Below are 18,870 nucleotides of genomic sequence, written 5' to 3'. Positions count from 1 at the left end.
TAAAAGGCGACTGCCGTAGTAAGAAGTTACTCTCCCTCCTAAACTCCCATAATCTCCAGGTACTTCCACTCAATCCTACCCATTTCTTTCCCGGCTGTAATCCCTCCCTCCTTGATTTAATGATTGTTTCTTCTCCTAGTCTCGTAGCTAAACACGGTCAATGCCCTGCCGACGCATTTTCCTTCCACGATCTCATTTACCTGTCCTACAACCTTCGTCCTCCCAAATTTAAACCCTCCACTGTCATGCTACGTAATTTTGTTGGGATAGATCTAAGTCAGCTTTCCGTAGATGCTAAGCTGTGTGACTGGCAGAGTGTCGTTGATGCCGTATCCATTGATGGGAAGATTAACTTATTCAATAATCTTGTTATCGGCTTATACGACAAACACGCGCCCTCTCGACCTGTAAAGAGGAAACATACTCCTGCTCCTTGGCTCTCCCCCGACCTTAAATCTCTTTTAAACAAGAAAAATAGAGCTAAAGCCAAATTAAAATCCGCAAAAACTGACGATGCCCGGGAAAAATACAAAGCAATTCGTAATCGCTGCAACGTACTGTGTAGAGACGCACAACGACGCCATTTCCATACATCTGTCGAGAACGGCGACAGCGTCAAAATTTGGAACTTCTTAAAAAGTCTAGGAGTTGGTAAAAATTCCCACTGCTTATCCTCCTCTAATGTCAATATAGATAGTTTAAATCAACATTTTTCATCTCCAATTAATATCAACAATACTTTAAAACAAATAACTTTAGATAACCTTTCTTCTCTTCCAACTCCAGAATATCCCCCGTTCTGTTTTAGTCAACTCACCGATTGTGATGTTAAGAAAAGCATATTATCCATCGTCTCTAACGCTGCCGGCTGTGACCTAGTGAGTCGTAGAATGATCATCCCCATCCTTGACATAGTTATCCCTACCATTACCCATATCCTCAATTTCTCACTTTCGTCCGGGACCTTTCCGGACTGTTGGAAAGATGCCCATATTATTCCTCTACCCAAAAAATCCAGTCCTAAATTGTTATCCGATTACCGTCCTATTTCTATTTTACCCTTCCTTTCCAAAGTCCTTGAACGCCTAATCCATCAACAATTAACCGCTTTCATTAACTCGAACAATATCCTGAGTCCTTTTCAGTCCGGGTTCCGCTCTGGCCACAGCACAGCTACTGCTCTAGTGAAGGTAACAGACGACATCCGTGCGGGGATGGATAATAAGCAACTCACAGTTCTTACTCTTCTCGATTTCAGCAATGCTTTTAACACCGTCGACTTTGACATACTGTTGAGTTTGTTGCGTTTGATTAACATCCCAATTCCGGTGATTGATTGGTTTCGTAATTACCTGCGCGGGCGGCGGCAGCGTGTCCTAATGGGTGACACCCAATCATCTTGGGCTGCTGTCACCGCCGGTGTGCCGCAGGGTGGCGTGTTGTCACCTCTTCTGTTTTCTATCTTCATTAATTCCCTAACCTCGCGCCTCACTTCTCTCTACCATATGTATGCGGACGACTTACAGATCTACACCCAGGCATCACTCAATAACTTACCCAGTGCTATCCACCATATCAATGTCGAACTAGCAACCTTAGTCAATTGGAGTGACGAATTTGGGCTTAAAATCAATCCCGCAAAGAGTCATGCGATTATAATTGGTAGTCCTTATCTCGTCTCTGAAATTGACTGGGGTGCGCTGCCCAGTGTCTGTCTTGGTGGCGTCACAATTCCGTATTGTAAGGTGGTTAAAAATTTAGGTATTTCACTCGACCAAACGCTATCATGGTCTCAGCACCTGCAAGATATCAGTCGAAAGGTGTATGCGGCTTCTGGCACTCTCCGGCGACTACGTAACTTTTTGCCTGTCCCAACTAAAATTATGTTAGCTAAATCCCTTCTTTTCCCTATCCTCGACTATGCGGATGTGTGTTCTCCTGTCCTTACGGTTGAGAATATGGAGAAACTTGAGCGTCTACAAAATCTTTTAATTCGCTTTGTATTTGGCCTTCGAAAATTCGACCACGTCTCTGACTACCGCAAACGGCTCAAGTGGCTCCCTATTCGCCTCCGACGTAACCTCCACTGCCTTCAATTACTCTACCGTATCCTCTTTGATCCCTCCTCTCCTTCCTACCTTAAAAACTACTTCATTTTTCAACACTGTGAAAACTACTCTCTTCGATCAGTGGATAGACGTATTCTGTCTATCCCCTCTCAACGCACTCATTTCTACGCGGGTTCGTTCGCTGTCTCTGCTGTCAAGTTATGGAACTCTTTACCTTTAAAAATTAGACTTGCTCCTTCCCTATCCTCTTTTAAATATCAAGTTCGTAACCATTATCTCTCAACTGCTTTTAAGTCGGATTAGTATATTATATTTATGTACCTAGTATTAGTATATTTATATATATTTTTAATTATATAGTTACTACTATTTTGTATGTATTTGTATATAGTATATTATATAATATGTATGTATGTGTGTCTTTAGTTGTATTAATATAATTAGTTTATTATAATGTATAGTATGTTGTGTGTATCTTGTACATAATATATGCATTTTATTGTATTATATAATTACTTCTACTCAATCCAATAATTTTTTTTTTTTTTTTTTTTCTTCTGTTTCTCAATTTATTATCTCGCTTCTTTGCCTTCTCCCCGTGGTTGCCTGGCAGAAATCACTGCATAGTGATAAGGCCGCCCTTTGTGCTTTTGTTTATTGTAAACTGTTATTTTATGTATCTGGTTTATTGCACAATAAAGTGTTAAATAAATAAATAAATAAATAACAGGATGGCGGTTCTACAGGGGTCTTAGTACGCAATGACAAAAAGAAAAACGATGGCGTGAACGCTGGTACCGGCGGCTTAGTCGCGTGGGCGTTAGTCGAACTCGTCGGAAAATAGCGAAAGTCAAACGATTTGTAACAGTATGGCACTTATTTTTCCTGTAAGTTTGAGGATCAACAAATATAAATACAAAATTTCAAAGATCTATGTGTTGGAAATCTTCACTTATATAAATGAATAATAAATTAAGTTTTCAAGTATGACAGCACTTTTTCCCCCTACTAGAAGTATGGCAAATATAATAATGGTCACATTTTATCAAATACTCTCCAAAAATCCAAAAGCAATACTGGTACAAAAAGTTTGGCGAAATAAAAATTTTTTGCAGATTTTCGGCGGTATGGCGACCATTTGGAATCGTCCGAAAAGTATGGCATGGCGATTTTCGTAAATGGCTGCACGACGATAGTTACCTGTGCAAAAGTTAGCCTGGTACAAATGGTTGAATGATTGTTTTATTTAAATCAACACATTCGCATCGGTATGGCGGGCTGTAAGTCACACCGGAAAAGTATGGCATGACACTACCGCCTACTACTTTTTTATGGGCTATCGGTAAATTCTAAAATTTTTGTGTTACAAATCGTTTGACTTTCGCTATTTTTCCGACGAGTTCGACAAACGCCCACGCGACTAAGCCACCGGTACCAGCGTTCACACCATCATTTTTCTTTTTGTCATTGCGTACTAAGACCCCTGTAGAACCGCCATCCTTGTTACAAATGACTCGAAATTTTGTGTCAGTATCTCCCGGTCTATATATAATTGGAGGCGGCTGAAAGTTCTCAAATTTAATTCTGCTTTCGCTAGATGGATTAATCGTTATGAATTAGCATACTGCCTATAACAGCTTTTGATTCTGGACTTTTATTATAAAATCTTATTAATTACATAATAATAGTCTTATTCTTTTCCATTTCTTTATCTACCCATCGTCTACCTAGAATTATTTACTATTACATGAAATTAGCTTTATTATACTACTCCTTTATCTTATTCTACACCGTTAACAATATTGATATAATTGACCCGGCTTGATGAAATACGATCGCAGAATCGATTGCACCTGGACGAATCGTGTGGTCAACATGTTAATTTTCATATATGTGGGTCAATGTGAATGTGTCCACGTGACTCTGCGAATGCATGCGAAGGGCCGGCGACTGTCGCTTGTACTATAATTAGACTTCTAGTCTTTGCCGATCCGTATCTATCGAACTAGAAACTCGGTACAGTTTGAATCTATTTACTTTCTATCCCACCGTAGACGTAATGTCTGAATTTTGTCGTAAGATTTCTTCGCACACAGATTTCTTCTCACATAGACAATGATAGACGTGAAGGACAAAATTTATAACAATTTAGATGTAAATGGAACAATACGGGCCACAGCTCGGAACGGTAATCAGTATTCATTGTTCGAACGAATAAATTTCAATCCGCTCTTCTTACAACGATCTCGTTATGCTATATTTCAAGATATAATGATTTCCTAATATATGCAGTTATAGTTTCATACTGTTCAGGCCGTCGAACCTTGCTTATAGCATTTATTTTATGAAACGAATGTGATAATAGTATAGGATCGGATGGTCCCATTAAGGACAGCACACAAACAACGTTATTGTTTTCATTCTTCGGATATTAGCTATCTACTTGTAATTCTTGGGATCGTAAAACATTTTATTAGCGCTACCGACTGGAATATTAGGTGTTTTATTAAATCAGGTGGATATCCTATAACTTCTTTGTTAATCTGATTGGTTTCTCACAAGTGTAGCATGGTGATTTTCGAGGAATAAATGTAAAGAATAATAAATTTTGAAGAACATGTTAAATATAAACAGGATGATAAAAAAAACAAACAACCATTATAATGAAACAACAGAAACAAAAATGTTATACAAAGGTTAGGCAAAAAATGAAAACAAAATTCCGCTGCCAAGAGATTCTCGTATAATATTTAAAATAATTAGTTTCTGCTCCGTTGATATTAAAAAGCTTACATAATGTATGTACAAAAGGATACCTAGAAGCTTAGCGGTCGTTGGTTTTCGCAAACGGGTGAAGTGCAGCCTCCCCCAGGGGTCGTTAACCTCCTGTACACTGAACACTACCGACTACCTACATAGTGGAGCATTGCAGTTTCAACTTGAATGAGGGGCGTGGGTGTATTCCGGTTATTGTCCTGGGCGAGCACCGAGGCTACAGCGGTGAATCTAAAACTATTTACAAACTATTATGAAATCCACAAGATACCTTTGCTTATGTTTATAAATGAAGACCCCGAATAAATTTTGTTGGAAATTTAAATATTTCATTGCATTGTCTCTATCGCAAATGTGCTCATGCGAAACGAAACCAGTTAGTTGTTCCCACCTATCTTACCTATCTTACATACCTACCTATATTAGGTTTAGAATACGTTGTAAGCTACCATTACTGAGAAACTTAGTGCCTACGTGTGTATAGAACGATGCTATATTTGAAATACTTAAAACTTCTATTTGTTTGGTGTTTATCACCTTTTAGAATTTTTCTTTCATTTGACCTAGAAAACCGAGTATTCAAGCTCGACATTTTGTTTTCAAGCCGAGCCGAACATAACATGGCTATTATGTAACCCACGCATTAATCCAAACTGAAACTGAAAATATTTTACTAAATAAGACCAGTCGTATGCACTATGCCATTCAGCAAACAGCCTTTCTTCAACGCCATGTTTTATATAAGCAGTATGAATCCAATAGATTTTTCCTTTCTCATTTTTTACCACTGTCTCCACGATGCACCGTGATGATTTATCATACACAGTACCGTTGTATTGTCTTGGTTGACATTCGAGTCTTGTCTGAGCTGGTTCCGGCGGAGCGATCAATATTTTTTTTACATCAGTCACTAGCATACTTAAAGCACCCGTTCTCCTTTCTTGGTAGTCGATAACACTTTCGTGTGGCCGGTCACGTAAACTAAACGAGTGCGTCGTCTGCGCTGTTTAGTGATTTTCCTTAAAACACGTGTTATCCGAATTTGAAGTCGAAGACGATCGAAGTAACAGTGACACATTGCGGAAGAGTTTTTGTCAATACTTTGCGTAGTGACCAAATGTTGCTATCATGTTATTTTTCGACAAAATTCTGTCTTGTCACTGCTGATATCATTCTGAACAAAAGTGAAGTCATAATTATCATAATTATTGTAACTTATGTGTATCATAGTGGAGTTCACTTTGAATTTGACCAATATTGTAACAAATTAGCATATTTTGTAACACAGCAGCTTACACTTTCAATTTTCTTGAAGTCTTTTTTTATACAAACAAATAATTATAATAACTATTATCAATTATGTTTAAGTAACAAAAAAGTAATTCTCTATCATTATCTAGCTGAATCACACAACGATCGGAAAATGGCCAGTCTTTTAGAAGCATAACCGGATCTAGTAACACTGTCAGTGCTGTGATTAAATCAAATATTGAACTTCGAATTGCTAGTAATGACGTATAAAGCGCAGTAGGTACCCGATGTGAAACGTTGTAAGAGTCACGTAGCTTGCGGGCTCGGCAGGAGGATCAAAAACGGGGTGGAACTACGGGTCAACGACTGGACCAAGAATGCCGTCGCTGATTGTATAATGATTTGCAATCACGAACACTGCGGCGTTTTATGCAATACTTACAGGTTCTGGCCCTATAAGACGTATATTATGGTATTATTCATCCTCTCATTATGTCACTTCACTTGGATAATTTATGCTCTCGACCTTGAGCAATAACTAATTAGACTCGTTCCGGTGATTAAATAACTTAACGCATGCTGTCTCAGAATAAAACTGAAGGCTTAACTATTAAAATTTATAATATGTAGTCCCAAAAAAGTTGAATAATTTTCACACAATATTGACGTAATAATTTCAGTATCCCAGTTCTCTGCGACTGCCTTTGTTGCGTGATTATTTCGTCATAAATTTCGACCTGTGATATCATCAAACGCGCATGCTTCTTACTCTTTAAAGGATTGCTATTCATCACAGTGACCACAGTAAGAACGGGCTAATGCTCCAGTCTAGTTTTAAAATCTCACATATATCTTGGCAATTTCAGTTAGTTTAGATAATCCGCGATTCTATTTGTGAATTCAACAAGTTGGAAGTCTTCATTGTTTTTTTATCTGCGCGTTATAAATCATAACGTATTAGTTCTAGGTTTCTCGGCAGTCGCTAAGTACTCAGGGTCCATTAGAGCACGGTGTTGAGTTACGCGGCTAAATTGTGGAACAACGCGGCTTCAGTCGATCATATCGTGTGTCGTTTGTGATGGATTGAACGGTTTACACTAAGGTACGATATAAATCATGGGTCGAACGTTCTAGTTCTATGCGGCTTGCTCCTAAGTCCTAACGTTATTACCCCGATAATCAGGGCAACGAAACATTTAAAATTATCGTGCACTATTACCAATTCCCATGAACTCGTAAATATCATTATATTCTGATACGTTTTCTTTTGAGCAAACGTTTAACCTACTTTGAGTAAATTTGAGTAGGTACTTATTTGTTCGAGTTCAAATATACGATCTTACGTTGAATATTTATATTATATGCGCATAAAAAGTCACTACAGTTGCTAGGCACATCGTTTCCAAATTGGGTATTAACAGGTTTTTGTTTTTTGTTACTTTTGGTGTTAATATAAGGAACGTATGACGTTTATCCAGTGACACTTTAATTAACATTCGATCATTGACCTATTTGAAAATTATTTGCATTTAATTATTGAAATCCTTGAAATTAATATGTTTCTTGAAATATTTAATACTTATAAACAATATGCTCTTAAAATTTAAGCGTGTGACAAGAACCAATACTAGAGGAAAATATTAGCATTTTTAGTCTGGTTTCTTCATGTCTTGTTTCCAATATTTACATTGCATATTAATTCAATCATTTGGCATCGATAAATTATACAATACTGTCTGCTGTGTTGCCACGCAAAACATTTATTTGATTATGTATTTCCATTAATATATTATCAGCCGGCCGTAATGAGTACTCATAATGTTTATCTTTATCTGGTGGCCCATAAATACGAGTGACAATCACTACGCACGTTACTGATACCAATTCAGGCTGATCGTGATCAAGTTAACCACCGGTGAATTGGAACTTTCTTATCTCGCCGTGTGGCCGTCGAATGAACGAAGCGGTAACCCTCGGTTATTTATCATCGCGCTTCGCTTCACCGTGCAGTGTGTGTTTGTTGGTCACGTCACGAGTGCGCCGCCGTCGCCGCCAATCGCAGCCCGCGTATCATTCGCGCCACGGACTTCATACCAAGCGTACACCCCGTGCGTACACCCCGCCGGCCGCCCGCTTAACGCAACTCGAATACTCGATCAGCTGTTCGCTTTCATAAGAGACGCCGGCCGCCCTCAAAACAAAACCCCGTTCAGTCAACGTAAAATTCAGTCCTTGAAAACCACCAAAATGGTAAGAAAAAGTGACGTTTTTATTGTGACAGTGATTTAGTGAACAAAATAGTGGAATATTATTATGATTGACGGTGTTAATGTTGTGATGCCCGCATGGCTCGTAGTTACCTAATACGATACGTTTGGAAAGTTTTATTTAGTTTGAAGACAAGTTGTAAATGTTCCAAGAATCGTGTAGTGTTCAATATTATGCATACATACAAATATTCCAGTATCAAGTTTCTACCTTGCATCGATTTATCAATGAAACAATAGGTGCTACATTTGCATGCTCGCGGCGTTATTATTTCCAGTCCCAATCAGAACTATTTCAATGGAAGTTTTCAACTTTAAATATTTAAAGAATCGCGATCTCTAGCTAATCGCTTTTAATGCAGTGCGTTATTTTTCTTTAGATTTAACGGCCATAAATTTCCAAGTAGCATCAGTGTCTAGATGCCGGGCATTGCGTTCGATGCCTCAGTTGCGTTTTGTTTTCGAGAACTGCTAAAATTAGCGGTAGCGTCCCCCGCTGTCCTCAGCGATTACATAACCGCGCCACCAGCCCGGCCTTGACTCCCGCGCCGATCTAGCCGCCATTGCCAGTCAGACGTGTAACGCGCTCACATCTCCACTCCATCCTTGTTAAAGTTTCTACTTAAAACATCATCGACGTTAACAACAACTATCTGTATTGCTATATTTATCAATCAATAGGTACGAATTGTATCGCAATTTGCAATGTGAAAACTTTTCCACTCATTCCATTACTCTTATCGAAGAATATTTTGCAAACAGCTAGTGTTTACTGCCAACATAGATTAACAATGTCGTATTCTTACCGGGTTCCTTTGGTATATATCTTCGTTGTGTGATTGTTATAGGTCTTATTATCTTATCAGCATCGACCTTGAAATTTTAGCGTCAATATTTATTGCGATAAAGCATCGTCTAGTCTGCTACAAATGTCCCAAAAAACACGTTTTGTTTATTTTGACGTTTTAAATGTATAAAAGTGGTAATTTATTTTTATCAAGAAAAAGTTACAGAAGTCAACAGGCAATTTTTTAAGTTAGTGTGCGAAACCAAACAAATTCATAAAAATATTTATAGCAGTCATCATTTAGATATTAGGTATTTCTGTGATGCTCTAATAACGATCAGTAAAATTAGACATGAATAAAGACTGTTCCGACCGTGAAGATATAATTATTGTTAAATTGCTTTACCCTCTCAACGATATTATCACGGCCAAGGTCAAGAAGAAACAGCTGCTTTTATGTTTATTCAACATTGAAAGGAAGAGTTTTTCAATGGTATCGTAATTTCCTTACATGTTTATGTTCTTTTCTTATTCACCGAAAAACAAATCTTTCGGGATTGCTGAAAGCTATACAGACTAAGTTAATGGAGCATTCTTATCTATCTTATAAGTAATTGTGGAGGTAGATTTTACGATATCGTCTTTCAAAATAGGTTTCTTGTGAAATTCGGCGTAGTTTTCTTATACAGATTGTCGTACTAAAACCTCTAGCTGGCAATCGATACCACTCTGCCTCATGTTGTCTCTGCGCGCGCATTCAGTTTCACTGACTTTCTAGTGAATGGCCCGATCAAAGGAAACTTGGGATGTTCGGTCGGGGTGAGCGGGCAAGGTCGTTAACAAGGCCGCAGTTACTACCATCATTACATCTCTCTCAAACGTTCCGATTCCGCATCCGGCATTCTCCCTCTAACAAATTCACTTTCGAAAATATTGCGTAAATGCAACCACGTGAAACACACCCCCTTACGACTCCGTCTCGACTAGGATGAATTGGCGATTTTTCACGTATTGTGCTACCGACATTACGTCACTCTTATAATGAAGACGAATTCCAAGAAGCCCTTGAATGAAATGTACAATTCACGATTAATTTACCATTTAGATGATCTTTTTTTATCCGATATAATAATCGCTAGTATTTATGTTTGCGTCAGAAGTTATAGTTTGATATTGCTTATCATTGGATGTCAACAGCTAAGGAAATGTAGATTTCCGCTACATAGTACTATTTTAATCAGTAAGGTTAATGAAAACTTTAACCTAAGTGTACTGTCAACAAGTTATCGTTGTGCGCGTATCGAAGTTAATTTCGTCTTCGGAATCATTGACGCAAATGTTATGTATTAGTTGTGATGCTTGAGCTTCTATCCTCTGGGATTTATTATTAGGTTATCTTTACTCTTGACACTCATTTAATTAATCCTGCTATATAACGCTCACATTATATTTAACTCAACGTTAGTTATTACTAGTAAGCCATTAGCAAACCATTGCTCTAATGGTAACAGTGTTTAGATAATGTTTAGCGATTAAAGTTTAATACTCCTCAATCTACATAGTTCATTTGAATACAATATAATTTTTATATCCCTATTATAAAACATCAATCGAGCTTCTGATGCTATTTTATGGAATATATTTTATAAGGTATGAAAAAAGTTTTTAATTTTGAATAATTTCTGAAATTTGAGAAATAATTTGTGGATTAAAGAGCATTGCAGTATAAAAACTATTATTATACGATGTTCTTATTTTTACTACGTTAGAATTTATTATCAGCTAGTATAAACATCGACCTTGAGTATTGTTTACTGATTACCCACTTGTGTACGTTTATTGTGCTACATTGACATGTAATCATTTTTTATTATAAGTAGGTATTGATACTTCATCGCTGTGTGTAAAATTTATTAACACGTAGTGTACTGGCTAATGCCGCTGTTGTTTTGCATACGTATTATCGTCCATTAGGGAATTAGTAATCATTTCGCACATTCTTTTGTAAATATAGCCACACGTAATCGATAGACCATGTTGTATAATATGTTTTTCGTTATCTGTATATGTTCTGCTTGTTCCTCAGCGGTATCGAGTGCAAAGATGAGGTATTTGCTGCACACCAAGTGCAGCATGCGGACCTGAAACCAGTTGTGAGCGCGATAGCTTCAGCGCCGCTCGCTGCCGCATCGGCCCCTGTCCAGGAACCGGCTAACGGCGCCATTGTGGCCGCTATCCTCCCGGAGGAAGAGCGCCCCATACCCGTCACTGAACTTATATTTGCACCGAGAAAGAAAGAAATGAACAAAGGCTTTCTCATGTTCTCTCAAGAAGAGGGACTTACAAGTGAGTGGACCTTGAACCGCAACAGCTTAGGTACCTTTGCTTGCTTTATTGGGATACATAGCCTTAAGGATTTATGCCTGTTATTAAAATATATTTATTTCAGTGCTTAAGGACGAGCCCGAGGATCTCACACATTTGGCCCCGACGGCTGGAGACGCCTGCATACCTTTGGAAAATAGCCCCTTTGACATGTTCGATGAATTTATTCTGGACGACAATTATTGTAGCCTACTCGGAGACGACCTGGCAAATGGATCTCCCGTAGATTCTTTGATTGCAGATTCACTGCTTTCGTCTCCTGAGCGACAGGTATAACATATATATTTTCGGAAAATAAAATGTGAATATGAATTCTCTCAGAAGGACCCAACTAAACTTGAAATTTTATTTCAGGAGAACGAATCATCCGGCGAGCAATCGTCATTGTTAACAGAGCTGTCATTGGATGCTTTTGAAAGCGCAAGGTCCGATAATGATATCGATGACGGAAACTCCCCTTTTATTCCCGCCACTGACGAGTTGCCCGTATTGGAGCCAGCCGTCATGTGGGGAGCGTTACCGGACAACGTCAGCCAGGCCAGGCCTCAACCATCTGAAGCGCAAACGACAGCGCCGGCATTACAACGCCTACTAGCCGCGCCGCCCACAGGGCCTCCACCGCAGGATCTCATTACAAATATTTATTCAGACCAAGGTATTATATTGCGCATCAGAAAATGAATAACATCCATATCTTATGATACTAATTATAGACTTGTTTCTTTCAGGACTTATTCCCAGTAGGAGTATATCTTCATGGGACACGGGAGTGAAGAGGGTGTTGAAACAAGACGAGGAGCCATGTGCAAAGCGTGCGAAGCGCAGTCCCTCCCCGGCGCCGACCGTACCGAGCACTCCCTCGTCGAGCGTCCTCATGAACCTCCTGGTGAGCGGCTGTGACGTCGACGCTGGATACATCTGTATGGTTCAGTGTCGACCGCGCCAAAAGGCGAAAGCATGAGACGATCTCTCGTGCAAAAGAAACAAAAAACTGTGATAACGCGCGTCCAGTGAATAGTCAAGGGGTGCCTCTTGCGATTTTATCGTTTCAGAACAATCGAGAACAAATGTTTAATACGAATTAGTTTTTAATACAGTGCCGTCGAGTGTTGTGATACTAAAATTGGTTAGGCGAGTTCTGTATCTAAGTTACTTCCTGAAACGAATGGTTCCGCGACAATAAAAGAGGCTGTAGACGAGCACTTATATGGCAATCGAAGCGTCCGCGTCAGTATAGTCGATGGAATGAGTTCCTATTGTGGCTCGTGAGCTAAATTAATTATTTGCAGGCTTGTAATCTCTCACATTCGCCCGCTCGTATTCAATGCGATGTTGACGATACAAAACTTCGAAGCGATCGTTTTGTAGTATTCTAGTGTTAAGTTTGAACGTGCGCATATCTTTGTGGTTATGAGGAAAATTGAACTGTTTATATAGATTATAATATTACGGTGCGCTTGAACGCAAGTCTTCCGCACGCCCAGTCTTATGTTTCTAGTGTCGATTAATTAGTTGTAGGTTATCGTTTATCTCGTTGATAGCTATTTATTTATCAGTTTAAGTACGCTTAGAGAACGTTTGATACGTCTACTTGTTTTTATATCGAATCTGCTATATGCAGTGTAGGCACTGGATTCGGCCGTCGTTGTCTATTCAGAGTTTAATAGTAGTGTAATGTTAGGCAGTTCGTGGACAAGATTTGCTAGTTTTAATACACTGTTGTCACTGCCAAATGATACAAAGTACAATTTAGAGACGAACAATGTTGTGTTTAGAACTTGATATTTTATCAATAGTATGTAAATTCGCATCAAATTATACCTAGTTTGTTTAAAGCACATAAATTTGTTTACTCTTTATTACCATTTTGCTACGATGTTCTCGAAATAAAAAACAGTTTTATGTGCTTTGAAATACCACCGCTCTATGAATAAGTTTAAATAGTTTAAAAGACGAAATTTATTATACTAAATATTACGTAGATATGTTTTATCATTGTTGTTACATTACCTTTATAGTCTAAGTGGACGATGTTATTAGAAATGTTATTTTTTCTTGAACGACATGTGGAACATAATAAAATTAACGAGAGCGTCTGATATTCATCAGATTTTAGGTAAAATGGTGCATATTTTATTTACCCGTCTTCTTCCCATCCCTTTTCCTAAACATGAGTATTAGCTTTAAGGAATACTGAAAGAAAATTATTGAATAAACAAGCCACTTTGTTTGAGATACAAATATGATACAGATTCTATTACGTAAGCCTATTTATCGTGACATACCTAATCATCTTAGTATAAAGGTTTAATACACAGACCTATCGCATTATAACTTATATGCAGATGTAACTAATTACGATGAGAGTATTAATCTCGATTCTTTATACGTATACGTATGTTATATAGCATACAAATAATAGCAACTGCAACATAACAAGCAATTGAATAATTAATTACCTATTATATTATAATACATAATATTATTTTCTAGTCAATAGCCCAATAGGTACTTTCGAAAACATCTCAATGATAAATGAATAGGTATCTAGCAGTATACTCAATTTAAATTAAAGTAATACAATTAACAAAGTTTGCAAATACATATCATAATTATGGTTTTATTGGTATAAAATATGTGACCATAAAAAGAAATGAAATATTCATGAGTCTAACTTTTACGCTTATATCAATTATAACAACGCAACGGGGAGGATATGACAAAAATATTAAACAATGACTATTTCGGTCCTCGACCAAATAGATATTATTTCAGGCTCGCTGAACTGTAAAAAGCAACAAGTTTGTTTGAAATGTGGAATTTGTTGGCATGATGAAAATCACAAAACAATGTAACCTTTACGCTTCGAATAACAAGCTCTTAAAATATAAGGATGCTGTTGTTTTTGAGGATAAACGGAATAAGGATGAAGAACATGCTCCTATTCCAATTATAAATAATTACCTGCGTTAATGCGTAAGGCATTATTTGAAAACTTGTTATTATAAAACGTGAAATAAAACGTAGAATCCAATGGTACCTACCTATATCACGAAATTGTGGACAATAATTAAATTTTACCTTTTTGCTATAACGATTTTCAAGTGACGAAGTAATCGAAGCTACTTATGCTATAGCATTACAACAATTGCAATTAATTAATTATTCTTTCACTTGATAAATTCTCTTTATTTGTATTTATTTCCCCAATTTAGTAATAATGTTCATTTATGCTACGCAAATATTGGTCGCAAAATGCTGCTATACAAGTACATTATGCAAAAATAAATCAAATCGACCAATTGAAATATAAGCATTTTCAACTAAATTCTTCAGCTTTATAATACTAGTGTCTTAGAATTCTTAGATAAAGATTTAATAGCTTATGATTACATATCAGTTACATACAATTAAATGTTATTTTATTGTTCTTGTTCATATTTAAACAAGATCTATTCTTGGATTTCTGAAAATAATAATAATCTGTAAAGTCCCCTATTTGATTCCAAAAAATACAGTATATTATACAATCCTCACGTTCTAGATTATTGGAACTAAAGCAAGAGAATATCACGTGATAAAGAAATAAATGAAAGTAAGAACGTCGCTTACTAAAAAGGATGTGGATTCTAGATTTATGAAGGGGAGGGTCTCATAATGATACGGAATAGATAGGATGTTGGCTGATATTCGGATGGAATGAACAAATCTATTCGTACTTTTTGTTGTATTTCAAGCTCTATTTTTCGTCATACAATATGTAGATTGTGTTTCAATTAAATTGCAATTAAGTTAAACTCCAATAGGCGATATATTTATTGCGATATTATTGTACTGTTTGACATTTCTCTTTATAATAGATTGCGGTCCTGACCATTCTATGTGTGATAAGATAGATCCAATATGTAGTTACAAGTTCACAGTAAAATGTAATCAATTAATTGCTTCGGCACTTTTACATAGGTATAGGAATTTACTCGAACTATTTCTTTAGTGAGAATGCACATAAATGATGAAAAGGTGATGTCACCACGCATTAATGTACAAGGCCTCAGTTAATGAAGCTAATACTCTTTCCTTATGAATAACCCATTATAAATATTGTCCTATTGGCGTATTGTGCACCATTTTACCTACAATATTTGATAGAAATTTCATAATTATAAAGTATAGCTGACTAACTTATATTCCTCACTTTTCCAGGATATGCAGCAACTGCCAACACAACAAGTCACCGGGAAGATGGCGCCAAACTACCAACTCGTGCTGAACTCGCAAAGAATTCTACCGCAGAGTCAACTGGACAGAAATATCCCTATACCTGTCATAAACATAATACAAGCCGTTCCAAATAAACAAATGATGTGTGCCAATACACCGCTAGCCAATGTCCCAATTATGCACTCGAATCCACCAAGTAATCCTATGTCGCCGTTGAGTTTAAACATAAGTAGCCCGATGTATTCCCTACCGTCAAGCCCGAATACGAACTACAGTCCAGCAATTAGTCCAGTTCAGAAAGATCGCGTGCTCAGCCCCTATTCGACCCCTCAGTCCTTGTCACCCGCGAGCAATTACAGCCAAATGTATAGCCCTGGAAGTAGGCTCATATCACCGACTGGCGTTATGCAGGGCTACGATCCTTACCTAACCAACAAAATGCAAACCAGCCCCGGGTTCCCACTCCAGAGCAACGAAATGTTGTTGGACTCCAATATGGCGCTAACTTCCAATGATTTCTGGCCAGAGTCGGACGTCCTCCAGGGCACGAACGAGCTGTTGACCGCTTTTGATGATGTCAAACTAGGTTAAGCGTTGATTTGTTTGAATGATGAGTGATTTCTTATCATAATGGAAGTGTTGTGGGAGTGCTGAATATACGCAGAGTCCGATAAATCTGCTACATGCATTTGTTTCTATTCAAATCTTCACACAAACATTCCGAAAGATATGGTGCTAGGGATAGACAGTAAAATGATTATTTGCAAGAGAAATCACTCGAATGAATGCAGGGTCTTTATATGTATATTATAAATTATGCTTCCATTTTATTCCTACTTTTGGATTTCTCCCGATCTATCTTGTAGTTACCGGATATTTTATAAATATATATTGCACAATAATGCCTGAAGTATACATACATAGACTTATATACGCAACACAGTTTTTATACTTTTAAAAACTTAGGATTTTAACTTCAACGGTACCTTGAGCACAATAATGAAGTTAAAATTCTAAATGATATCTAAGTATTAACCAAATGTAGTCCAATTGTTCAATATGATTGTTACTTTTTGGTAGCATTTTGATGATCAAATGTTTCTTAGCGTGAGAATGCTGTAAAGCATATTATACATTATAAGATTTTAGTTTTATTTTAAGAGTGGGTGAAAGTAAGTGTAAGTGAATTATTATTGATATATTTTTCAAACTATTTGACATCAATGTTGAACCTTTTTATAATTTACAGTCTTAGTTCTTTTTAATCTAATTATAGCATAGGTTTTGATCAAAGTTATAATATACTCAATAGATATTAAGATAGCTGTTTATGCAAGACCTCAGTCAGAATCAATAATAAAAATCATGACAGGGTCTGTAAAACGGCTTGACATTTGTCGTAGCTTATGTTGAAGTATAGTTTTATTTTAGGGGATCATGTGTACCGAAGTACCTATATCTACACGCTCGAATATTTTATACCGTTTTATTTCCCCTGCATACTTAACATAATAAACATTAATTTACATTTAATTATTTGACAAATTCACAATGTCTTTTGTTAGTTAGTTTGTTTACTACAATAAGTACAACACGTCGTTATGAGCAGAATATTCTTACCCTAATGCAATTTTTTTTGTCTAAAATCTCTGTAGATTTATTTTTATTAATTAGTTTTAGGATGGGTAATTGATAAACATTCGACGATAAAATTATTGCTTGCGTAATCATTCTTACAATGTATTCCGTTTCAAAGTGTTGCCAACGTTTCATATATTCATAAATTAATATTGTAACCTAAGAACTGTCATTTTTTCGTTAAACTATGGTCAACTTATTCAATAAATTACGGTGCCATAGTATGTTTTGAGTTCTATTTATATTCATCTATAGGTAATAGCGATATAATATTATGTATTACATAAATATGTTACTTCAGAATCAAATAAATTGTATAATGTATATAGAAATCAGATTATTTTATATATTTTGAGATTAAATTTCTGTCATTCAAGAATTGTGTTTTATTTTATAATTAGATCTGAAAGAATCCTTACTCCTCTTAGGCCAGTAGAAATCGACACTAAAAAACCCTAAATTCGCAAAGCACGATGTAGATTTGAATTTTTGGTATGTTGTTTGGATCAGTTAGGGTGATGTAAATCCCAATTTGCAACTTCGAAAAAGTTGTGCTCGCTGCGCACCACGTGATAAACTGCGAAAATTTTGGACTTTTTTCACTTTTTGCTCTAAAAGTCATAAACTATGCGTTTCCGACAAGTATGATTCAGTACATAAATTAAGGTTATTAAATTTGCAACAATTTAAGCCTAACCGCAGCTCTCTAAACCTTATAACGACTAAACTGTGGCCATTCGAAGATGGTTCATTTTTCCCGAAATATTGAAATTTTTAGTTTTGCTCCCGTTTGAAGCAAAATATTGGCAAAAACCGCTCGTTCTATGAGAAGTTTGTATAATAAAGTTGTAGTGCATTTAATTTTCTTTCATAAGAGCATAGAACAAAGTCTGTGAGACAAATAGTTCACTCACAATATCTGAAAAACAAAAAGAAGGTAGAAATCGATTTTTAAAGAATTGAAACTGAGGGCATATAAAATCATAAAAAGGATAATACTTTTTCATTTGCAGGATAGGTAATTAACAAAATTACAAAGATAATTAAATTTGCAACAATTTAAGCCTAACCGCAGCTCTCTAAACCTTATAACAACTAAGCTGTGGCCTTTCAAAGATAGTCAGTTTTTCCCGAAATTTTAAAATTTTTAGTTTTGCTCCCGTTTGAACCAAAATATTGGCAAAACCGCTCGTTCTATGAGAAGGTCATAAAATAAAGTTGTAGAAAATTTAATTTTGTTAATTAACTATCCTGCAAATGAAAAAGTATTATCCTTTTTATGATTTTATATGCCCTCAGTTTCAATTCTTTAAAAATCTATTTCTACCTTCTTTTTGTTTTTTAGATATTGTGAGTGAACTATTTGTCTCACAGACTTTGTTCTATGCTCTAATGAAAGAAAATTAAATGCACTACAACTTTATTATACGACTTTCTCATAGAACGAGCGGTTTTTGCCAATATTTTGGTTCAAACG

At 36.5% G+C, this 18,870-nt stretch overlaps 1 protein-coding gene across 3 annotated transcripts in view; it reads left to right on the top strand.

Annotated features, from left to right (window-relative positions):
- The window catches only part of LOC149480337 (uncharacterized), an 80,653-nt gene extending 62,881 nt beyond the window's left edge, over positions 1-17,772 (top strand). For 2 of the 3 annotated variants that reach the window (XM_089706465.1, XM_089706467.1), the window contains exons 8-12: positions 11,236-11,525; positions 11,599-11,804; positions 11,889-12,189; positions 12,263-12,420; positions 15,738-17,772. In XM_089706465.1, the coding sequence (XP_089562591.1) occupies positions 11,236-11,525; positions 11,599-11,804; positions 11,889-12,189; positions 12,263-12,420; positions 15,738-16,346 (1,564 nt within the window). In that variant the 3' untranslated portion in view covers positions 16,347-17,772. The remainder of the gene's footprint in view (positions 1-11,235; positions 11,526-11,598; positions 11,805-11,888; positions 12,190-12,262; positions 12,421-15,737) is intronic. The other variant, XM_089706466.1, reaches the window with a different exon arrangement.
- Positions 17,773-18,870: the final 1,098 nt, after the last annotated feature.

This window comes from Colias philodice, chromosome 18 (assembly GCF_061535455.1).
Source record: "Colias philodice isolate Cphi_HAF_F1 chromosome 18, ilColPhil1 Martin Lab GWU primary, whole genome shotgun sequence".
Classification (NCBI taxonomy): domain Eukaryota; kingdom Metazoa; phylum Arthropoda; class Insecta; order Lepidoptera; family Pieridae; genus Colias; species Colias philodice.
The sequence above is the reverse complement of the archived record's forward strand: the minus strand, read 5'-3'. Positions and strand labels throughout refer to the sequence as shown.